Source organism: Rhinopithecus roxellana, chromosome 6 (genome assembly GCF_007565055.1).
Source record: "Rhinopithecus roxellana isolate Shanxi Qingling chromosome 6, ASM756505v1, whole genome shotgun sequence".
Lineage (NCBI taxonomy): Eukaryota > Metazoa > Chordata > Mammalia > Primates > Cercopithecidae > Rhinopithecus > Rhinopithecus roxellana.
Genome location: NC_044554.1, coordinates 115,807 through 141,427, shown reverse-complemented (window position 1 = coordinate 141,427; position 25,621 = coordinate 115,807). Strand labels below are relative to the sequence as shown.

The window sequence follows — 25,621 nt, the reverse complement described above, 5'->3', positions numbered from 1 at the left end:
CCTATGTCCTGAACAGTACTGCCTAGGTTTTCTTCTAGGGTTTTCACGGTTTTAGGTTTTACATTTAACTCTTTAATCCATCTTGAGTTAATTTTTGTACAAGGTGTAAGGAAGGGGGGGTCCAGTTTCTGTTTTCTGCATATGGCTAGCCAGTTTTCCAAGCACCATTTATAAATAGGGAATCCATTCCCCATTGCTTATTTCTGTCAGGTTTGTTGAAGATAAGACGGTTGTATATGTGTGGTGTTATTTCTGAGGCTTCTGTTCTGTTCCATTGGTCTAGATATGTTTTGGTACCAGTACAATGCTGTTTTGGTTACTGTAGCCTTGTAGTATAGTTTGAAGTAACGTAGTGTGATGCCTCCAGCTTTGTTCTTTTTGCTTAGAATTGTGTTGGCTATATGGGCTCTTTTTTGGTTCCATATGAAATTTAAAGTATTTTTTCTAATTCTGTGAAGAAAATCAATGGTAGCCTGATGGGAATAGCACTGAATCTATAAATTACTTTGGGCAGTATTGCCATTTTCATGATATTGATTCTTCCTATCCATGAGCATGGAATTTCTTTTCCATTTGTTTGTGTCCTCTTGTATTTCCTTGTTTTAGAATCCTAGAGAGGAAGTCTCTTCTGTTTTTTTATACAGAACTTTCTGAGTTATCCTGGGCAATAAAGACCATTCTCATTAAATGTGCATTTTTATAAGCAGTTTTGCATATATTTAATGGAAGCTAAACAGTACATGGTCTCCTTCTTCACTGATAACCAAGGACCTGATCCCATCTCAAACAGGAATCTTGGGCCTCCACACCTTTCCATGTTCAACAGCCACAAAAGAAACATTTGTAATGTTGCAGGTATAAATTCATGGTGACAATATTTTCATGGTTTATTAAAAGCTGGGATGTAGAGAATAAAGAGAAGACTCGGGTATATAAGGAAAAAGTATTTCTCAGAGTCCCTTGACTATCATGAGAATAAAAAGTGAAAAAGGAGTTAAACTGGTAAGGCAAAACATCACAAGTAGAGTGTTGCAGGAGTCAGGGACCCCGAACAGTGGGACCAGCTGGAGCCACGGCAGAGGAACATGAATTGTGAAAACTTCATGGACATTTATCAGTTCCCAAATAATACTTTTGTAATTTCTTATGCCTGTCTTTAACCTCTTAATCCTGTTATCTTCGTAAGCTGAGAATGTATGTCACCTCAGGACCACTGTGATAATTGTGTTAACTGTACAAATTGATTGTAAAACATGTGTGTTTGAACAATATGAAATCAGTGCACATTGAAAAAGAACAGAATAACAGCAATTTTTAGGGAAAAGGGAAGACAACCATATGATCTGACTGCCTGCAGGGTCCGGCAAAAAGAGCCATATTTTTCTTCTTGCACAGAGTCTATAAACGGACGTGCAAGTAGAAGATATCGCTGAATTCTTTTCCTAGCAAGGAATATTAATATTAATACCCTGGGAAAGGAATGCACTCCTGGGGGAAGGTCTATAAACGGCAGCTCTGGGAGTGTCTGTCTTATGTGTTTGACATAAGGACTGAGATACACCCTGGTCTCCTGCAGAACCCTCAGGCTTATTAGGGTAGGGAAAAACTCCACCTTGGTAAATTTGTGGTCAGACCGGTTCTCTGCTCTTGAACCCTGTTTTCTGTTGTTTATCAAGACAACACATGCACAGCTGAACCTAGACCCTTATCAGTAGTTCTGTTTTGCCTTTTGTCCTGTTCCCTCAGAAGCATCTGATCTCTTTTCTGCTTTTTGCCTTTTGAAGCATGTGATCTTTGTACCTACTCCCTGTTTTACACCCCCTCCCCTTTTGAAACCCTTAATAAAAACTTGCTGGTCTGAGACTCAGGTGGGTATCACAGTCCTACTGATATGTGATGTCAACCCCAATGGCCCAGCTGTAAAATTCCTCTCTTTGTACTCTTTCTCTTTATTTCTCCGTTGGCTGACACTTATGGAAAATAGAAGGAACCTATGTTGAAATATTGGGGGCAGGTTCCCCCGATAGTAGAGAAGTAAACATTTGCAAGTTCTACACACATGATATTTCAGAGAAAAAGTGGACACAGTCTCTGACCTGAGACACATGCACCTCAGAATAAGCCATTTCTTTCCTTTTCTCCTTCTCTGTGATCCCTTCCCAGGTGTGATTATCTGCACAAATTACACCTGTTTCTTGAGAATATGCTTTTGAAGCATGAGCAAAACTCCTTCCCCCAAAGTAACCACACCCACAGGCAGAAGGACCTAGAATTGCAACTAAAGTCTGCCTTTGTCCTTTACCACGAGAGAGTATCAGAACCAGTAAAGTCCTACATAAAAACCAAAATGTGAGTTTCCCCTTTCCAACACTCAGTTGCCCTTCTCTGCCATAGACACCAGCAATTTCTATTGCAGCAATGGGAATATGGGCCGCACTGACCTGACCCTACCAAACCCAAGCAGAGCAGTCTCTATGATCTTCATTTGGAACTAAAGCTAAACTCACCTCTTGTGAATGTATCTGAAAGCACTCGTGGTTGACCTGGGCTCACCTTAGCCTCACATGTGACACTTAATTCAAACAACATGGCTGCAGGGGAAGTGGAGCAAGATGACTAAAAAACACCCTGCAGCAATCATCCCCCAGATAAAACACCAAATAGAATGACTATCCCAATAAGAAGCATCTTCATAAGAGCAAAAACTCTGGGGAGTGATCACAGGACCTAGTTTTAGCATCAAAGAGGCACTGAAGAGGGTAAAAAAGAAAGCCGTTAATTGCCAACAGCAGCCCTCCTCCATTCCCTGGCAGTGCAGCCTGGCAGAGAGAAAATCCATGTGCTTACAGAAGGGAGAGTGCAGTGATTGTGAGAGTTTGCAGTAAAACTCAGTGCTGCCTGTCACAGCAGAAAGCAGCATGGGGCAGAATTCAGCCAGAGCCTACAGAGGAAGCACTCAGACTAGCCCTAGTCAGAGAGGAATTGTCCATTTCAGTAATCAAAACCTGAGTTTCAGGTAGCCCCACCACCATGGGCTAAAGCACTCTGGGGTTCTAAATAAACCTGAAAAGCAGTCTAAGCCAGTGGGTGCTTTGCTAGGCTCAGAGCCGGAAAACTTGAAGTGCATGTGACCTTGTGAGAGATGTCAACTGGGATGGCCAAGAAAGTGCCTGCATTGCCGTTACCCCAGGTACAGGCAGCGCAGTTCACAGCTTCAGGAGAAAATCTTTCTACTTGAGGAAAGGGGAGAGAAGAGTAAAAAAAACTTTGTCCTGCAACTGGGACATCATCTCAGCCATAGTAGAACACAGCACCAGAAAAGCCCTGAGGCCCCCATTCTAGGACTTAGTTTCTGAGTGACAGTTCTAGACATACCCTGGGCCAGAAGAGAACACACTGCCTTGAAGGGAAGATACCAGTTCTGGCAGGATTCATCACCTGCTGACTAAAGAGCCCTTGGGCCACGAATAAACATCAGCAGTAACCAGGTGGTACTTGCTGCATCCCTTCAGGGGGTGAGACCCAGTGCAGTGCAATCCAAGCTGTGGCAGCCATGTGGAGAGACTCCTGCTTGAGGAAAAGAGAGGGAAGAAGAAGAGACTTTGTCTTGAAGCTTGATTACCAGCTCAGCCATAGTGGGGTAGCTGTAACAAGACAGCTCCTGAGGTCTCTGATTTCAGGCCTTGGCTCCTGGATGACATTTCTGGAACTACCCTAGGCCAGAAAAAAACTCACTTCCCTGAAGCAAAAGAAGCAGGCTGGGCAGAGTTCACCACAAGCTGACTGAAGATCCCTTAGGTCTTCAGTGGATATCAGCAGTAGCCTGGAAGTACTTGCTGTGGGCTCTGGGTGGTGGTGGTCATGGGGAGTGGTTTCTTATGCTTGAGAAAGGAGAGAAAAGAGTAGGAAGGATGTTGTCTCATGGCCTCAGTGCCAGCAAAGCCACAGCAGAATAGGGCACCAAGTAGATTCCTAAGGTTTCTGACTCCATGTTCTTGCTACCAAATGGCATTTTGCTACCCCCAGCCCAGGGTGGGTAATAGAGCTCACTGCCCTGAGGGAAAGGACATGAGACTGGCTGGATTCACCACCTCCTGAAGAGAAACTGGGTCTTGAGTGAATATCTGCAGCAGCTAGGTAGTGGTCACTGTGGGCCTTATGTGAGACCCAGTCCTGTGCTGGCTTTGGGTCTGACTTAGTGTAGTCTTAGTGATGGTGACCACAGGGGTGCTTGTGTTACACCCACCCCAGCTCCAGGCAGCTCAGCATAGAGAGAGAGAAAGATTCCATTTATTTGGCAGAATGTAAAAAAATAGAAAAAGAGTCTGCCTGGTCACCCACAGACTGTCTTGGATCTTACCTATGACCACCAAAGTCGTACCTCTACAAGTCTGCAAGCATCACCGTGTTATTCAGTTTGGGGTGTCCCCTAATGCAGATATGACTGCAATGATCAAAGACTTAGATTACAACACTCAGTTAATTCCCTTTGAATACTTGGAAAGCCTTTCTAAGAAGGACAGGTATTAAAAAGCCCAGAATGCAAAAACTAAAATAAATACCTAACTCATTAATGCCCAGACATCAATGAACATCCACAAAGACTATTCAGGAAAACACAACCTCATTAAATGAGCTAAATAAGGCACTAGTGTGCAAATCCTAAGAGACAGAGATATGTAACCTTTCAGACAGGAAATTCAAAAATGCTCAGCAAAATTCAAAATAACAACAACAAAAAAAATTCAGAATCTGATCCAATAAATTGATTAATAAATTGATTAAAATCATTTTGAAGAATCTAGCAAAAATTCTGGAGCTGAAAATTCAAATGACATTGAAGAATGCATTAGAGTCTCTCAACAGCAGACCTGATCAAGCAGAAGAAAGAATTAGTAAGTCTGAACACAAGTTATTTGAAAAGATAGTCAGATGAGACCAAAAAAAAGCCTCAAGAGGGCAACTCTAAGAAATACGGCCTTAAAGAGGAGGTAGAGAAAAAGTTCTGGGTAGAAAGTTTATTCAAAAGAATAAGAAGAACTTCCCATACCTAAAAAAAAAAAAAAAAAAAAAGTATTAGTATTCAAGTACAAGAAGGTTATAGAATACCAACCACAATTCACTTAAGTATGACGACCTGAAGATCTTTAATAAAACTCTCAAAGGTCAAAGATAAAGGATTCTAAAAGCAGCAAGAGAAAAGAAACAAATAACATTCAAACAAGCACCAATATGTTTGACAGCGGACTCTTCAGTGGAAATCTTACAGGCCAGAACTTTCATCCTAGAATACATCCAGCAAAAATATCCTTCTATCATTAAAAAAAAAAAAAAAAAAAAAGACAAACAAGCTGAGATTTTAACACTCCCAGACCTGTCCCACAAAAAATGCTAAAGGTAGTTCTTCAATCTAAACAAACAGGACATTAATGATCAATAAGAAAACATCTGGTACAAAACTCACTGGTATATAAAGGACACAAAGACAAAATTTTTTAGCACTATATATGTGGTGTGTAAACTACTTATATTTTGAGAAGACTGAAAGATTAGTCTATAACTACTTGTAATTATTAAAAATAATAACTCTCTCCCTCAAGGCCATAACTCATATTTCTACTTTTGAGGCAGTTATAGTTATTAAAAATTCTAACCACAAGTTTAAGACATAGACAGTATAAGATATAAATACAAACAATAAAATGTTAAAAAGTTGGGAGATAAACTGTAGTTTTTATTAGTTTTCTCTTTGCTTTCTTGTTTGTTCATTTTTACAATAAGGGTTAAGTTGCCATCAGTTTAAAATAATGGGTTGTAAGATGTTATTTGCAAGCCTCATGGTAACCTCAAATAAAAAAAAAACCTGTAATAGACACGCATACATAAAATCAAAAAATTAAAACATACCACTAGAAAAAATCATCTTTACTAAAAGAAAGACAGGATGAATGGGAGAGCGAAAAGGAGAGAGAAAAGACCACAAAACAACAAGAAATCAGATAACAGAATGGCAGGTGTAAGTCTTTATTTATTAATAACAACACTGAATATAAATTAACTCCCCAATCAAAAGACACAAATTGGCCAAATGGGTTAAAACAAACAAACAAAAAAACCCCAAGACCTGACACTTCATTTCTTACAAGACATACACTTCATCTATGAAGGCACAGAAAGACTGAAAATAAAGGGACAGAAAAAGACATTCCATGCAAATGGAAACCAAAAAAGAGGAATAGCTATGTTAAATAAAACAGACTTCAAGACAAAAACTATAAAAAGAGACAACAAAAGTTATTATAATAAAGTGGCCAATTCAGCAAGAGAATACAACAACTGCAAATTTATATGCACCTAACACTGGAGAACTCACATATATGAAACAAATATTAGAGCTAAAGAGACAGAGATCAACCCCAATACAACAGAGACTTCGACAACTCACTTTCAGCAGTAGATAGATCATCCAGATAGTAAAATCAACAAATAAACATTGAGCTTAATCTACACTATAAACCAAATAGACCTAATAGACATTTACAAAGCATTTCATCAAAAAGCTACAGAATACAAATGCTACACTTCAGCCCCTGAATTATTCTCAAGGATAGACCATGAGTTAGGTCACAAAATAACTCTCAAAATAATCTCCCCCCAAATGTGATTATATCAAGTATTTTCTCTGACAATAATAGAATAAAACTAATAATCACTAACAGAAAAAACTTTGGAAACTATACAAACACAGAGAAATTAAAATATGCTCCTGAGTGACTAGTGGGCCAATAAGGAAATTAAGAAAAAAATTTAAGGCCGGGCGCGGTGGCTCAAGCCTGTAATCCCAGCACTTTGGGAGGCCGAGACGGGCGGATCACGAGGTCAGGAGATCGAGACCATCCTGGCTAACATGGTAAAACCCCGTCTCTACTAAAAATACGAAAAAAAAAAAACTAGCCGGGCGAGGTGGCGGGCGCCTGTAGTCCCAGCTACTCGGGAGGCTGAGGCAGGAGAATGGCGGGAACCCGGGAGGCGGAGCTTGCAGTGAGCTGAGATCTGGCCACTGCACTCCAGCCCGGGCGACAGAGCGAGACTCCGGCTCAAAAAAAAAAAAGAAAAAAGAAAAAAATTTAAAATGTTCTTGAAACAAATGAAAATGAAAACATAACAAAACTATGAATGCAATGAAAGAAGTACTAAGAAGGTTTATAGCAGTAAGTGCCTACATCAAAACAGTTTAAAAAAATCTCCAAATAAACCAATGATGTATCATACAGAACTAGAAAACAGCAAACCAAACCCAAAATTAGAAGAAAACAATAAAAACTATAGCAGACATAAATGAATATAAAACCAAAAATTCAAAAGAAACATAATGAAAAGTTAGTTTTCTGAAAAGGTAAAATTTACAAAACGTTGGCCCATTGGCTAAAGATTTGAGATTCAGGGTCCCATTGTGTTGGAATTACTTTCAGGTCTGAAGGTGCAAAGTGCATTGAAAGATGGAGCTGGAATGGTTGATTGCTATGCTGTGAAGCTATTTTTCTACAAATCTGGCTGAACTGCTCTGTAAGGGACTGTGTATTAAAAATACGCAGATAAATATTCTGCCTGCAGATTTGGGGGCAAGCCAAAGAGAGAAAAGCCTCTCTGAACTAAAGCCTTGTGAACACCTCCTGTGTTTATATCCTGTCTGGTAATTCTGTACAGTGTTTGGGAAACATAATTAAAAACAAAATTATCTCCAACCTCAGAGATACTCTAAAATGGTAGAAGACAAAGAAAATTATTTTTTTTTTACATAATTAAACCACAATGTGATATCCATCATAGGCAATCTACTGAGATTACAAAAGCAGAAATAAAAATCGCCATATTTAGTCTAAGTAGAAGACTTAACAGCATAATTTGTCATATATAGTTCATCCTAAATTAACCGGGTAATTGAGAAGCCTATATGTATATTGGGTATATTCAATGAAAATTTATATTGGCTATAATTCAAAAGCAAAATAAGCTTTCCTTGACTTCATAATATTTTATGAATTTACCTACCGTCTGACAGAAAGGTAAACCATTTACATTTCAATGCAATGGTTTCCAGATCCTACAGAAAGACATTTCTAAGAAGACTGACAAAGTCCTATTTACCTATTTAAATGATGTACATATATTTAATAGACACAAAATAAATTTACATATAAAATTTTTCTAAAATTATTTTTTAAAAGGAGAGCAAAATGTCTTATCTTCAAGTTGGATAATTAAGTCTGGTATTTCTAATTTGTATTTGCCCTTACAACAGCCAAGTCTAAGGCCATGACCTTGAATTCATGGACATCTGATTTCCAGTAGGCATCTGAATCAGGCACCCGAGGAGTTGTATTGGGTATAATTTTTCACATGAAAGAGGGTTTAGTCAGGAAGTAAAGGCAGAAGAAAGATGCTATGAAGAACTGTTAATGTGAAATAATCTTAATAATCAACAAAGCCTCAAAATCCAATTTTAGAGTTTATTCAAGTGAAAAGCTAGAAACAGTCACCCAGGAGACAATGGCTCTAGTGAAACAAGATGAGTGCTTCATAGCTGAAAGTTAAGTTCTTATTTCTATAGGCAAAAACAAAGAAATTGAACAAGATGACAACGTTTTCTATACAAGCCTGTTTTTTTTTTTTTTTTTTTCAGACGGAGTCTCGCTCTGTCGCCCAGGCTGGAGTGCAGTGGCCGGATCTCAGCTCACTGCAAGCTCCGCCTCCCGGGTTCACGCCATTCTCCTGCCTCAGCCTCCCGAGTAGCTAGGACTACAGGCGCCCGCCACCTCGCCCGGCTAGTTTTTGTATTTTTTAGTAGAGACGGGGTTTCACCGTCTTCACCAGGATGGTCTCGAACTCCTGACCTCGTGATCCCCCCGTCTCGGCCTCCCAAAGTGCTGGGATTACAGGCTTGAGCCACCGCGCCCGGCCATAAGCCTGGTTTAAGATTTGCAAAAAATTAATCGGTTACAGTGTATTTTTCCAACTTTTTTTTTTTTTTAACAACTGGTTTTTCTTTCCTTTTCAACCTAAGAGTGTATTTTAACATTTCATCTTAAGACAGTGCAATAAATAGCCATAGGTAAGAGGGAGGTTAATCTACAATGAAAGTCAATAGTGAAGGGGAAAGAGGTCTTCCATGGCGCACTTCAGCCATTTACAACACCTGACAAAAGAATGCAGCTGTAGACGTAGGTGTAATCCATAAACAGAAAAACAAAGGTGAGAGCTGCCTTGTTACAGCTGCCTGTCACATTACCCAAATCTTGTATTTACACTCATTTAAGGCCCGGAATAATTTAGAGTATCAAACAGCTTAAATTTTGAATTATTTAGTTTCACAGGACCTATGGGCAGGGGACAGTCCAGAGTTAAGGAAAAGAATAATTTGTGCTACAGATAGTGACTCAGAAATGGTTAGGCTCTGGCTTATTTCTGTGTCTATGCAGGTAGACGAGACTATGATCAGGTGACTCAGAAGCCCAGTTGACTGGATGGAGCAGACCATAGCCACAGATTTAGGATCTGGGGACAGGGGTAAGTCTAAAGTCCTCTAGGCACCTGTATTTGGCTGAAAACTCTAGGGCAAAGAAAATGTAGATGCAATTTGTGAGCATGGAGATTGGTCCTAAGAGGTGTGTGAGCACATTATTACATAGTGTGCATGTGTCCGGGGAGGGGCAGAATCTCATACTGGTAGCTAAATGGGAGAAGGAATCTGCCCTCATAACTTATTTCCTATGTGTCCTCAGTTCCTGTTGACCTTGGGGGAAACATGGAATCACAGAACAATTTACAGTGTGACAGTCTGTGTGCAGTAGAACAGAACCTCCCTTTTCTGAGACACCTGGAGCCTCCCTTCAGCCCAGGGCCTGCCTGACACATGCTGAGTGACTCACAGGCATACACGTGTCCTTGGTTCCTCTTATGTTATTTGTTGTAGATGATGGACCCAAGTGTCAAAAACATCAGCAAAACAACTCTATTTCCTTTTGAGTAACTCAGGGTATATTGTCAGAAATTATTATAACATGAGGATGAAGATATATTTATCCCAGTTTTGTTGGAAAATGAACGAATTAAAAAAAAAAAAGAACAAATCAGCAACAATGGATATGTGGTAGAAATAGATGGAAGCCTTTGGCAATGATGCCATGAAACTATATTTTATAATATATAAGTAACAAAGCAGAATATAACTGCATTAAGAGGTAAGATTATGTTGTTTTCAAATAGTTTGTGTGTATGTGTTTACTATGAATTTTTGTACCACAAATACCCCTGCTTTTAGGTATTTATTTTTTTACTTTTTTAAAAAAATCAACTTTTGGCCGGGCATGGTGGCTCACGCTTGTAATCCCAGCACTTTGGGAGGCTGAGGCGGGCGGATCGTGAGGATAGGAGATCGAGACCACTGTGAAACCCCGTCTCTACTAAAAATACAAAAAATAAATTAGCCTGGGCGTGGTGGTGGGCGCCTGTAGTCCCAGCTACTGGGGAGGCTGAGGCAGGAGAATGGTGTGAACCCAGGAGGCGGAGCTTGCAGTGAGCCGAGATCGTGCGGCTGCACTCTAGCCTGGGCGACAGAGTGAGACTCCGTCTCAAAAAATAAATAAATAAATAAAATAAACAAATAAATATATCAACTTTTAAGTTTCGGGGTTTGTTACATACGTGTGTGTCATGGTACTTTGCTGCACAGATCAAACTCTATCATCCAGGTATTAAGCTCAGCACCCATTAGCTGTTCTTCCTGACTCTCTCCCCACCCCGTTACAGGCCCCAGGGTATGTTGTTCCCCCAATGTGTCCAAGTTCTTATCATTCACTTCCACTTATTAGTATGAGAGGATGCAGTGTTTGGTTTTCTGTTCCCATGTTAGTTTGCTGAGAATAGCAGCTTCCAGCTCCATCCATGTCCCTGTCAAGGACATGATCTTTTTCCTTCTTATGCCTGCATAGCATTCCATGGTATATATCTACCACATTTTCTTTATCCAGTCTACTTTTGAAAGCAATTTGGGTTAATTCCATGTCTTTGCTATTATGAATAGTATTTTTCTGTTTGTTTATTTTAGGTGGCCCTAGAAAGGCCTTACTAAGAATTAGGAAGTTTTAGTAAGTAACAAAGAGTGACTAAGTAGTTTTGTAAAGAGTAAACAGAAAGATGTACTTTTTTTATAGAATTAAAATGCTGATGGTCCTACTAAATTATTATCTAAACTATTCCAATAACTGACATTCTTATTACTGTTATTTCAGTTAATTACACTAATAAATATTTTAATTTTCAAGTCAGGATATTACTTCTGTCTCTTAACATACTCAACAATAAAATAAGTAATCTGTTATTATTTCTATTTCACAAATGAAAGCTGTGAGACACAAAGAGGCTGTGTAACGTATAAAAGTTGACTTTTTAATTGTGGGAATAAGTTTCAGGCCCTTTTTAAAGCCAACTTTCTTCTCTATTAGACGTCTTTTGTCACATTCTCAGCCGTAATTTTAGAAATGTCTATATCTTCACTACTGTTCACACTGTATTTTGACGTCACGAGTTACTATCTTAACACTTCTTAGAACAGTGCCTGGCCTTATCAAACATGATTCCCAAAGGAAAAAAATAAAAACACAATTTCTATTTGTAGATGATACAAATACCTAGAAACCCAAGAGTCAACAAATACCAAGATTTAGCATAGTGGCAGCATAAAAAATAAACCTGTTTATAAAATAAATATAAAAATCAATGTTCTATCATATTGAGATAGCACTTCACACACATGAGAATGGCTATTATACGAAAAACAACAGCATAATCCCTAGAGGAACAAGCAGTAAAAAGAAGAGGGAGAAATTAGAATGATTTTTAATTCCTGGTGCAAATGTAAAGTGGTGTAGCCACTATAAAAAACAATGTGGATATTTCTTGAAAAACGAACAAACATAAAATGTCGTTCTTCTATGTTTAGAACATAAAATTATATGATCCAGCTATTTCATTACTAAATATATATCCAAAAGAATTAAAAGCAGGGGATTGAAGAAATATTTGTATGCTTGTGTTTATGGCAGCACTACTCACAATGGCCAAAAGCTGGAAGCAGCCTACGTCTTCAGCAATGAATAAACAAAATGTGTTACTTACATGCAATGAAATATTAATCCTTAAAGAGAAAAATAAATTTTACACATGCTGAACCTTGAGGACATTATGCTAACTGAAACAAGCCAATTCCAAAGGAACAAATACTGTATGACTCCACTTACATAATTTATTGAGAATGGTAGAATTCATAGAGAAGGAAAGTAGAATGGTGGTTATGACAATGGAGAATAGGAAATTAACATTGAGTTTTAACTTTGCAAGACAAAAAGAACTATGAACATGAATGGTGGGTATGGTTGCAAAACAGTATGAATGTACTTTATTGTCACTTTATGTACACTTTTTTTTTTTTTTTTTTTTTTGAGACAGAGTCTTACTGTGTCACCCAGGCTGGAGTGCAGTGGTGCAATCTCGGCTTACTGCAACCTCCGCCTCCCAGGTTCAAGAGATTCTCCTGCCTCAGCCTCCTGAGTAGCTGGGATTACAGGCACATGCCACCATGCCTGGCTAATTTTTTTGTAGTTTTTAGTAGAGATAGGGTTTCACCATATTGGCCAGGCTGGTCTCAAACTCCTGACCTGGTGATCCACTTGCCTGGGCCTCCCAAAGTGTTGGGATTACAGGCATGAGCCACCACGCCCGGCCTATGTACACTTAATAATGGCTTACAATGATATATGTTATGCATATTCTATAATATTATTTTTTATAATTTTAATATAGAAAATCAATGAAAATTTAACAAATATAATGAGGGGGGAAAGATGACATTACCAAAGCTACAATAAATACATCTAGGAGAAAATTTTAAAGAAGTATGTAAAACATAAAAGTACAACCTTAAAAGACCTTAAAAGACACAAAAATCAGCTAAAAATTTTTGTAACATCCTAGAGATAACGATTTTAACACAATTTTAGGTATTTAACATAATAGACAAAAAGTTGATGAATAAAGGCAGTTGGCTCATAAATTTGAAAATAATATAGAAATAGAAATGTACACTAAGACTACAGAGAAATCCCTATTTTTACCTCTCAGTTGTAAAAAATTCCACAATATGCAGTGATGTTGTAAAAAACACTCTTGTGCAATCCAATTAGAAGAGAATATACAAAATACCTAAGCATTAACTTTGAACCCTGCAAACTCAGTTCTGTGACCATACCACGTAACAGAGCTTTACAAACGTTAAAGAAATATTTCTGAGGTTATTCCCTGTGACTTATCATAGCAAAATAACAGACAGAGCAGCTATGTTTATTTATAGGGCACAGGGTAAATAGCCTCATGCCACCATCTTATCAGAACATTCAGCAGCTTTTTTTTTTTTTTTTTGAGACGGAGTCTCGCTCTGTCGCCCAAACTGGAGTGCAGTGGCCGGATCTCAGCTCACTGCAAGCTCCGCCTTTCAGGTTCATGCCATTCTCCTGCCTCAGCCTCCCGAGTAGCTGGGACTACAGGGGCCTGCCACCTCGCCCGGCTAGTTTTTTTTGTATTTTTTAGTAGAGACGGGGTTTCACCGTGTTAGCCAGGATGGTCTCGATCTCCTGACCTTGTGATCCGCCCGTCTCGGCCTCCCAAAGTGCTGGGATTACAGGCTTGAGCCACCGCGCCCGGCCTCAGCAGCTTTTAAGATAGAGGAAGAGAGACCTCTGTGTGCCTGTATGGAGCCTTGGTCATAGCATATTATAAAGGGCTGTGTCAGTGTGAGAATGTGATTGTAGTAAGAAACATATATTGGTCTCTATCTACCCCAGCAGGTTGAAGTCCTGAAGTTCTAAGCAATCTTGTCTTTCTCTCCTTTTGAAGACAAACCTGAAGATAAGTTTTTCTGTCACTGCATAGACCAACCAGAAACTGAGGTGTGCTTTCAGACATGGGTGAGCATTGAGGGAAGGCTACCCTTGCATCCAGGGCATGGCTTTCCTTGCAAGTCCAAAACAGCCCCAAACAGCTACTTACTGAGTCTCTGCATATACTAAATCCTGCTGTACATCTGTGCCTCCTCCACAAAGCTTGGCAGCTCATGTATTTATGCCCAGGTGTGTGTTCTAGGACAGCCTTCTCCCCCTATTGCTTCCACCCCTGTGCTGGATACACATAATCTATTAACAATGAGAAATTAGATACAACTTTTTTATCTGATTGATGTGAGCAACCTCTAAATTATTAGGCCCAGAGGCATAAAAATGAGGAAGCAGTCATGTCCTACCCACTCCCTGTATTAGTCTGTTTTCATGCTGCTGATGAAGACACACCTGAGACTGGGCAATTTACAAAAGAAAAAGGTTTAACTGGACTTACAGTTCCATATGGCTGGGAAGACCATCATGGCAAAATGCAAGGAGGAACAAGTCACATCTTACGTGGAGGGCGGCAGGCGAAACAAAAAGGAAATGTGTGCAAGGGAACTTCTCTTTAAAAACTATCGGATCTCATGAGACTTATTCGTTATCAAGAGAACAGCATGGGAAATACTTGCCCCCATGATTCAATTACCTCCTACAGGGTCCCTCCTACAACATGTGGGAATTCCAGATGAGATTTGGGTGGGGACACAGCCAAACCATATCATTCTGTCTTTCGCCCCTCCCAAATCTCGTATCTTCACATTTCATAATCTATCATGTTTTCCCAACAGTCTTCAGAGTCTCAACTCATTTCAGCATTAACTCAAAAGTCCACAATCCAAAGTCTCATCCAAGACAAGACAAGTCCCTTCTGTTTATGAGCCTGTAAAATCAAAAAGCAAGTTAGTTACTTCCTAGATACAATGGGGGTAAAGGTACCGGGTAAATACAACCACTCCAAAAGGGAGAAATTGGTCAAACAAAAGGGCTACAGGTCCCATGCAAGTCCAAAATCCAGCAGGGCAGTCAAATCTTAAAGCTCCAAAATTATCACCTTTGACTTCATGTCTCACATCCAGGTCACACTGATACAAGAGGTGAGCTTCAGTGGCCTTGGGCATCTTCGCCCTGTGGCTTTGCAGGGTATAGCCCCCCTCCTGGCTGCGTTCATGGGCTAGCATTGAGGTCTGCAGCTTTTCCAGGTGCATGGTGCAAGCTGTCAATGGATCTACCATTCTGGGATCTGGAAGATGGTGGCCCTCTTCTCACAGCTCCACTAGGCTTCCCTTCTGCACTGCTCTAACAGAGGTTCTCCGTGAGGGCCACACCCCTGCAGCAAATTTCTGCCTGGGCATCTGGCTGAGGAGGCCTCACAATCATAGTGGAAGGCAAGAAGGAACAAGTCATATCTTATGTGGATGGCAGCAGGCAAAAAAACAAAAACAAAAAACAAAACAAAACAAAACAAAAAAACAAGAACTTGTGCAGGGGAACTCCTGTTTATAAACAACCATCAGATATGAGACATATTCACTATTTGGAGAACAGCAAGGGAAAGACTTGTCCCCATGATTCAATTACCTTCCACCAGGTCTCTCCTATAACACGCGGGAATTCAAGATGAGATGTGGGTGGGGACACAGCCAAACCATATCACTCCCCATCTACATCCTTAAGCTAAATAATTATTTCTTGAAGCTACTTGCTATGTGAAATCTAGACTTATTGATGGCATGAGTGGCTATAAATTAACCTAACTATTCTGCCATAATTCATAGACTGTAGTTCAACAACATATAGCTTATCATTAGTCAATGTTATTTCTGCAAACTAACAAGAATTCCTGACAATGGCCAACTATTTATTCTGCTTTTTACTTTATAAACCGTATTAAAAAAGGCCAAAGTTCATATCTTAGGTAACATGCATCTAAGTCTTCCAGGCAGCTGTCCAAACCTTGGCTCAAGTAAATTATTTAAAATTTTATTTTTTTTGCCCCTGCTTCTTCCTTTAGATTGACATTTGTGGTGCTGTGAGCAGGATTCAGAGGGACACCCCCAACCATCCAACATCCCTCTTGAACTCAGAAACTAGCCAATGAGAAGCCCTTATATTCTTCCAGCTCCCAGTACATCATTGAGTGTAAGGGGTGAACCCTACTATTTCGTGAGGTCAAGACTTTGCTTGAGCTGTTCTTTTCAACCCTCACTTTCTAGAAAAAAGATTTCCATTTTTGATTAAAGTTAGATTTTTAATTTCAATTTTTTAAACTGCTTTCTCTGCTTCTGTCTCAAGATAGAAAATCTGGGTCATAATATTGGCAGTCTAGCCCTGCTGGTTTTACTTCTTTTGTTCTAAATTAGGTAACATGCTTTTTAAAACACAGCTGTTTTCTATTGCTTCTAATTTGAACTTGACTTTTTGGGACCTTCAAACCAAAAGGTACATGGGAGTGAATTCTCTCATCCCAAAGAGAAAAGGCAATTTATCTGACTCATTTGGGTGCTCTAGGCAACTTGAGACTTCATAGAGGTGTTAGGATGATTTTCAATGATGTGTACCAGTCTCACAGGGTCTTCCCAAAAGAAAAACACCTGCAGAAACTTTTAACTAAGCTGGAAGGTAAACATAAGCATTGCTCACCCAGCACTACAATCAGCAACTCTTGGGTGACACCTGGAGGAGTGATGCTCATATACAGCACACTTAGACCTGGCACACTGCTCTGGCCATGATCACCTTTGAAAAGTTTCTAAATTATGGAAAACTGATCATCAAAACCATGCTTTTCCTTCTAGGTAACATCCCTTAGAAACATAAGCTGAACTCATGTATAATACCTATGGAGCTTCATCTTGAGTAAATTCCTGAGTAAATGGACCGACATGACTTCAGATGACCCCAAAATGCAATGAGAAAAATGAAGGTCTTTTGACATTTCTAAATTAATATATTTCCATGTGCAATTGGAAAAGGCAGGTTTTAGAATGAAATTTAATGACAGGCCTTCTTTCTGTTTTGCCTGGCTAAATTCTAATAAGAGATTTCAAAGTACATTTTAAGAGGGCTCTTTCACTTCCTCAAAAAAAAAAAAAAAAAAAAAAAAAAAAAAAAAAAAAAAAAAAAAAACCTTTTACATGTTCAAACTGCCTGTTTGACTTTGCTGCAGGATTTACAATACATATTTTAACTTTCTCCAGTCTTTTCTCAGTCTCTTGGAGATGTAAATCTTACCATGGATCTGAAATGTTAACATCCAGAGAATTAGCAAAACAGCATTCTAGCTAAGATCAAATTAGAAAAAAAAAAAAAAAGTATTTTTAGACCAAACCTCAAAATGTTATTTCTCAATGAATTATCTCTAGCTTAGGCAAAAACATTACATACATAATAATTAATTACTAATGTATTTGTTTTTATTATTTGATTTTTGCTCTTGACCTTCTGGAGTCCACATTTGCAAACCTGTCTACTCCCATAGACAGCTTTTGTTCTCCTGTTTTACCAACCATTTCTTAAAATCTTGTGTCTGGCCTTTGCAGGTAGATGGTAAGCTGAGAAGCTGAGATACTAAAAAATGTGGCCTGAAAATATAGATTTCAACCCATTTGCAGTAAGCTGTTCTTAGGATAAGTTTTGATTATAGAAGAGCTACAATTTTTTTATTTTGAAGTTTTATAGTCATACAGGATTTCTTGGATTTGGCCTCATGAATGTTTGTGTTGGTTTTTAGTCACTACTTCAGGTATGCCTTTAATTTAAAATTTCAGTTTATATTTAGAGTGTAATAGAAACTTTTGTTGTTTTGTTTGTTTAGTCTTCTCTCTGGAACTAAATAAAACCATATACTGTGGTTTGGAAAAAAGAAAACTATTTACTGAAAAATTTCAAAGAGAAACAGCTTTGAATAGTGATTACCCTAGTCCTCCAGGAAACAAAAATGCCCCATCTCCAAAATTCCTTCTTGATGTAAATTTTAGAAAGAAAAAGACAAGTAAAGAAATATTTTTGTCTGAGCACGGTGGCTCACACCTGCAATCCCAGCACTTTGGGAGGCCAAGGCAGGCGGATCACGAGGTCAGGAGTTTGAGACCAACCTGGCCAACATGGTGAAACCCCGCCTCTACTAAAAATACAAAAAATTAGCCAGGCGTGGTGGTGGGCACCTGTAATCCCAGCTACTTGGGAGGCTGAGGCAGGAGAATAATTTTAAAAAATTTAAATGTTCTACAGTCAAAAGTCCATTTATTTAAAATTGACAGGCTATATATACGTACACACACACACACACACACACACACATACATATACATACATACGCACACGTATTTGAGGCCTGTGGTTTTCCTATATAAGGTCTTTAGTTAGCTGAATTTCTCTCTCCCTAAACTAGTATCTCTATGTGCTTGTTTCTTCTCTTGCCGACATGATTTTTGCCAAGGATAATGAACTTTACTGGCTTTTTGGAAAACAAAATCTTCTCAAACTGTCTCCTCTGGAATTAATTCTTCCATTTCCTTCTATGTGTCTCATGTTCCACTTAAAACCTTTTGTCACTATAGAGGACAACTAAAGGAAACTTCTAGCAGCCTGAGACCCCTTGAAGAACACAGATAAAGCACCATAGCTTCTCCTTTTTGGCAGGGTACCTCTGTTTTTCTTCATGAAGCCTCCAGAGTTGTGGGTAAACAGGTTCTTTTGAGGTCTGAAGCTCTACGACCTTTTACAATGAACTCCCTCTCTGGGGCTTTTAGATAGAAACATGAGTAAGTTATATGTTGTGTCTACATGTATGTCTATAAATGTTTTTGTATATTATCTACACGGTACTGAATTAACTTAAAGATAACTGCTCATGAATTAAAAAATAAGCCCAATATTTTTCAAGAATATGTGAACTGAGTAAATCTTTTGGTAAACATGACTAGTTTAACATTGTTGGTTTAATAAAAAACAATGTCTTCTGACTTCTCAGCAAAATATGTATATATTTAACTTTAAGTTTATCGCTTTTATGATGCTTGCCCAACATGGTAATATAAAAATGGATAACAGGAAGTTTAACTTTAGATGAGTAGATTAGTCTGTTTCATGAAATTTTACAAAAATAATTGTTAAGAATAAATAAGTAAAACATGTAAATGGGACAAAAGTTTATAAACTTACAATACTAATTGTTTTGTAATGTTAAGTTTAGTTTCTCAAATCTTTATGGAAACTACACTCGCAGACTGTTGTTAAGTTACATTAAATGATGGCTATTCATTAAACATCTAAATTATCCCCAAGTAAGATAAAATGCTAAGATACTAATTTTTAAATATAAGTTTAAAATCTGTTAGTATGTCCTATTCCACAATAAAAATGTTTCCATTTAAAATCCTATGTTTCTAAAAAGTATAAAATATATATTTATAAAATTTTAGTACATGACTAATAGTTAAAATTGCTTACTTCTCAGGCTTTCACTATAAGTTAAGATTATTAAAAATTAAAATTCTGCCTAAGATATAATAACTAAAACTATTGTTAAGGAGAGAAACAACTTTACATACAGAGTACAAATAAAATAAAATGTGTTTCTTGATGAAAAATATATTTTAGACACAGACGTGAGGATGTGGTTTTTCTTAAAGAAAAGGCAATTTTGCTGAGTTTAGAGGTTATTTAAAAAGTATGTAAAATTGAAAGAAAAAAGATAAAGAAAATGAGGTAAACTTAATGGATATAGAAAGCTGGAGAAAGAAAGAAAAATAAAATTTTAAGGGGTTATAAAAGGTTTATAGAAATCTTATCTTGTACGGTCAAAGCTGATTGAGATTGAATACATCTGTTAATAATGCTTTCCTAAAATTAGCTTTAATATTAATACTATAAAAATAAAATTTGATTTTCTCTTTTTATGAAGAAAAAGATTTACTCCAAGTTTGTTGGAAGGAACCCTATCAGATTTTCTTGGCCAGTACCTGTGCCACTAAATTGAAGGGTAATGTCTTTTAAAATATCTGGTCACTGCTCTCTCTATACACAGCTCTGAAAAAACCCAGCACTGGACAAATTCTAACTTTTCCACAGGCATGGCCACCAATCTGTTTTAGATTAAGATTCTATTTGAAAAAAATCTGTTAATTATCTGCCTGGCTTTCAAAAAACAGCTTCATTCATTTTATTGGAAAAAATGTGTTTGCCTTGGTGAGGTAGTCACCTCCCATGAACATATGATTAAAAATATTTTTATAAGCTTAGAAAAAATTACTGATAAAACTGTTACATCCATTGCAGCTCAAAAAAAAAAAACTACAGATTCACTGGCTACGATTATACTAGACAATCATATTGCTTTAGATTATATATATTACCTGAGCAAAGATATGTATGTATGGTAGGAAGTACCTTTTTATTGTATACACATAAATACTTCCTATGAAGCAGAAATTTTTTTTAAAAATGAGTTGGCCACTGTCACAAATTCTCCACTGTGCACAAGATAGAAACTGATGTTTTCATGAATGTTTTGTAATTTATGTGTTAATCTACTACATTTTCTTGTAGATATGTATTTATTTTTCTGCAGGCATCATGAGACATTTCCTCTATGTCTTTTCCCAGGTAGCATTCCCAAAGCTAAGCCCTGGGATTCTGTTTGAAATCATGCTAAATAGAACAGACCTCAGAATCTTACTACACTCACTGTGTGAAATATAAAAGGTAAATGAGAATTTTTAACCAATGGAATATAAACTATTTTTTTCTAAATCCACCTCTTTTCTCTTGGAAAACATTTTTTTTTTAAATCTTTCAAGCTCTAATGATAAAATCCATTATACAATTAATGAAAAACTGAAGTTGAAGTGAGTGAACATACATATTCAAGGCGACAAACACGGGGAGAAGTAGTGCTGACTGGAACACAGATGTATTAGACTCACGTGTCAATCACTTGAGAGATTCTCCCCACCCCCATTCTGCTCACTAAAGTATTTCATCATCACTCTCCCAAAAGACACTGTGTGGCGGATGTGTATTTTGCTTTGCAAATTTATACACTCCCTCACTAGGGTGTATCTTTCCTGTACTTTGGGACAGTTACTCTCCTTCACAAGTCTGAGAGAAACCAGAGTGCAAGATGCGTTTGTGCCTTTTCCCCTCAATACCAGCACCTGATTGGTTGACCACCAACATGTCTGCAAGAAAAGAAAACTAGGGTTGAGAGGGAAAAAATCTTAATGTTAAAGCGGTTAGCTTTTTAGAGGAAGGGTAAATCAGGAAACTGTCCTCAGCACTAGGGCCTCCAGCTGCTCCCCTGAGAGGCTCCACCCAATACCTCCGGCTCTTCTGTGAAAGGAGATGACCCAGGGGCTAGTGTTTGCTAGACACTCCAAGAGACATGGTCCTTGTGGGTGTCTTGGATCATCCCCAAAAAGTTGTAATACTTGGAACCAGGAAAATACAGGAGAGTGGTTGAGGATACACGACCCTGCAAAGTTTTCCAAAGACATTCTGGGAAGGCGCGGGTGCCTAGAGAAGATGAGAGGAGATGCGCAGAGTGTCAGGTGATTACTCTTTGCTTTTCTGTCCTGTGAAATATTAACAAACAGACGAATATATTAAAAAGAGCCACCCACGGCTCTGTTAAACAAAAATAAACAACTAAAATGCCACATCCGTTTTAAAATTAAATAAAGAACTGACAGTTCATAATGTGATTTGGAGAGGGATACTTGGCATTTGGGAACGTGGGAAAAAAATTGGAAATGTAGAATTTTCTACAGTCCCTAGAACAGTTAGGCTGGCAGAACAGTTTTAGATTTGAGACCCTGCTTGCCAAACATTTGAAAAATGCAGAGAAAACCAACGACCCTGTGGAGCATTAAAATAATTACATAGCTAGCAATTAGGCTGAAGTGGCCATGGCGCCCTGGGATTCTGCCTAAGGAAACCTAACTTCGTCAAAGGAATTTTTTGTAAATTACTAACTGTGAGGAAAAACAACAACAACAAAAAAACCTTAGGCTTAACCAACCACAAGCTGCCAATAAAAAGCTCATTACATAACCAGGACATTTCCACCGGAGGGCTGCAAATGCAATACGTAACTGGAACCAATCAAATATTGTATCTGGTTTGCTTCCTCATACCTCTTAAAAAAAAAAAAAAAAAAAAGCCTTTTGTTCCAAGACCCTCCTTTGAGCCCCCAAACAACAAATCATAGCTGGGTGTTCTCTGATTCATAAATTGCTGTTTGTGCAAATAAACTGTTTGTATTAATCGCTTCCAGCATTACTGTAAATACCTCAGACTGGGCAACTTATAAGAGGATTAATTGGCTCATGGTTCCACAGGCTGTATAGAAAGCGTAACACCAGCGTCTGCTTCTGGGGAGGCCCCACCCAGGAAGCTTAAAATCACGGAGGAAGGTGAAGCAAGAGCTTGAAAAGGAGGCAAGGTGGGGTGCTGTACACTTTTAAATGATGAACTTCAGGGAACTCACTCACTATTGGCAGGACAATACCAAAAGGAATGGTGCTAAACTATTCCTGAGAAATCCGCGCCCATAATCCTTCCACCAGGCCCCACCTCCAACATGGGGGATTACATTTAAATAGGAGATTTGGGCTGGAAAACACACCCAAACTATATCCTAAAGTTGCCTCAAATTTAGGCTAGGGCGGTGGCTCATGTATGTAATCCCGGCGCTTTAGGAGGCCCGAGGCCGGCAGATCACCTGAGACCTGCGCTCAGGAGTTCGAGACCAGCCTGAGCAACATGGCAAAAGCCCGTCTCTACAAAAAAAAAAACAAAAACAAAAACAAAAACAAAAAAAACAGGCGTGGTGGCGCACCCGTCTAGTCCTAGCTGCTTGGGGGACTGGGGTGAGTGGATCAGCTGAGCCCGAGAGGTGGAGGCTGCAGTGAGAAGAAATGCACTTTAGCCTGGGCAACACAGTGAGGCACTGTCTCGAAAAAAAAAGGCCACAATTTTATTTTTAAAAGGAGAAAGAAGGGACTAGGGACCCCAAGGCCCACTGCTTCTTCCACGGAGGAACTCCAGACCCTAATGAGGATTCTCGTCTTATGACGCTCCCATCATCGCCGCACAATCTGGAGGAGGGAGACTCGAGGTTGCGGTACAGAGCTGCCCAGAAAGGGCCCTGAACTGGGGAGAAATTCGAGCTTATGGACAAAACAAGACGTACGGTTTTGGCTGCTGGCTCAGCCCCTCATCTGCGATGGAGGAAAATGAGGACTGAGCTGTGCCCGCGGGGACTCGGAGCTGAAAACTCCAGAGCCGACCGCGAGAAGGCCGAGATACAACCGCAGCCGGTTCCGGCCGGATTCAAACACCCTCTTCCCCATTCTCGGGACACCCACTCCACGCACTCACCATTTCCCAGCCTCCGGATGTTCCGCCGTCCTCCCTATGGATCTCCCAGTACCTGCAGATCACGGGATAACAGAAGCTACGGTAGAGTCACCGAGAAGCTCCAGGAGCGGAGGCGACGGAACAGTGGAGACGGGAACTGGGCTCAGAGCCCGGGAGGTAGGAGACAAAGGCCCCGCCATATTGAAGAGGCCGCCTTTTCGTCTGTAGCTGCGCACCTGATTGGACAATTTCACGCTAGCACCACTGATTGGCTAGGGCTCCAGGCCCCACCCATTTAAACCCTGAGTGACAGATGATGTAATCAGACACTGGGCTGAATGAGGCAGGAGTGACAGGTTTTTACCTGCACCTTTTTCAGTCAGATTCCTCCCTGTGCTGGGGTCCTGGCCCTGCCTGAGAGACATTTGTATTTAACCTTGCATATAAGATTATATCACTTTCTGATTATATTTACGTGTGTGTGTATATATTACATTCTGAATTATAGTTATGTGTATGCTGCGGGCCCTGTCTCAGCATCCTGTCTTTCCCTTTAGCTGCAGGAGATCAAACTCCTCCAGAAGATGCAGCTGCACCAGCTGGTTGCAGACAATTATCACCTTCAGTCTGTGAAGCTTCCAATTAATGGAGTGGCTCAGTGAGACTGAGAGTTGAGGGCCTGGCAGATTGGTTAGATGTGCCACTCACCCAGGCCTCCCAAAACACCCTCTTTCCCACCAAAGCTGAGCCTGCCTGAGGACCTACAAAAACACAGTGAACCCAGATCGGATCCTAGTCAGGGATAGTGCTGGGCTGTGGGGTAAAGTCAGCTAGGACAGGGCCTCCAGGTGTGGGGAGGGGCCGACCTCTTCAGTAGGGCCCGGGGTAAGTCACTGCCCTCTTTGGGCCTCTGTTTTCTTATCTAAAAAAGGTAGGGATGGTGAGCCTCACAGGGTAATGATGAGCTTCAAAGGAGAAAAGAAAGTTGAGAGTGCTTGTGCCTGGCTCTTCCCGAGAGAGATGATGATGAGAACAATGGTGGCGGCTACGTATAACTGAGTCCTCAGGAGGCCCAGTGAGGTAGGTGTGGTTCCCATCACACTTTCAAGTTGAGAAACAGTCTCAGGGAGGCCTGGCTGCATGCCCAAGGTTTCACACACAGTGAGTGTTGGAGCAGGGAGCGAATCTAGAATCAGAGCTTACTGGAGGTGGCAGGAGCACTGGACCAGCTTACTCACACCAGCTATCCAGGGTACCAGGTCAGTGTAACTGGGCATAACTGGTTGAAGGGAGCATAGTTCACTGACCTTGTCCTTGACCCTGGCATGTGAAGACACCCAAGTTGGCCACTCTCGAGAAGAAAACACAGAGAGCCCAGATGAGGCTAAAGCAGCAAAAAGGCAGTGTCCCTGTGATGGGGAGGAGCTCCAGGGAGTTAGAGGGGAGAGCTCCTCCCTCCCAGCTGGAGGCCTCCACATTAAAAGAGCAAGGGGCCTTTCTCTCCTAGCCCTTTCCTCCTGTGGCAACAGTCCCTGAAATGCCTCTATAAGAGAAATCAGAGTAAAGGCCTGGAAGAGCTGGGCTGAGTGGATTTGGGAAATGGTGGGGCTAGGGACCACATAACATTGTGACTTGTTAAAATCTCACCACAGAGTTAACAAGGGAGTGCTTCATGTTTTTGGAGGCAGCTAGGAAGAGGGGAGAGAGCTGGGGAGAGGCAGCTGTGTGTCTTTGGCTTTTTCAAGTAAAAGATGTGGATAGGAGAGTCCAGGAGACAGGGGCCTATGAGATTTCAGGGACAGGCCTTGAATGGACACCCAAAAGTGGATACTCATCCCCATCACTACCCGATGGCACAGGGTATTGCCTCCATCCTGGGCACATTTTCCAGTTGTCTAGTGATGGTAGACCCTGCCAGAAAGGATTATATGGATGGGAGTGAGCCTGGGATGGGCAGTGTTGGAACCAGGATCCTGAGACTTGGGAGAAGAGAGTCCAGGACTACACCCTTAGATCTCAGCACTTGGCAAACTCCTCTCATGAGAGTCTCACGGCTGCCTCTGTGAGCTGAGGCATCAGGCCCCTCTTCCCTATGAGTGGAAGACTCCACATCAGCTGCCAGTCCCTGTTCCCTAAGTGGTGACGCTGCAGAGCTGCCTGCTTGCAAAGCTCAGTGAGGTTTGCCCTGAGCTGGACTCAGACTCTCCCTCAGATGGTGCCAATGGAAAGATAGTAAACTTAGGCCTCTCCAAGGGCAGGCAGCTCGT

The 25,621-nt window shown here is 40.0% G+C and overlaps 1 protein-coding gene across 1 annotated transcript in view; it reads right to left on the bottom strand.

Annotated features, from left to right (window-relative positions):
• Positions 1–23,769, bottom strand: part of LOC104661437 (zinc finger protein 736) — a 50,629-nt gene extending 26,860 nt beyond the window's left edge. The window contains exon 1 of the mRNA XM_010362054.2: positions 23,376–23,769. Coding sequence (XP_010360356.1) covers positions 23,376–23,378 — 3 coding nt within the window. The 5' untranslated portion in view covers positions 23,379–23,769. The remainder of the gene's footprint in view (positions 1–23,375) is intronic.
• Between the last annotated feature and the right edge of the window lie 1,852 nt (positions 23,770–25,621).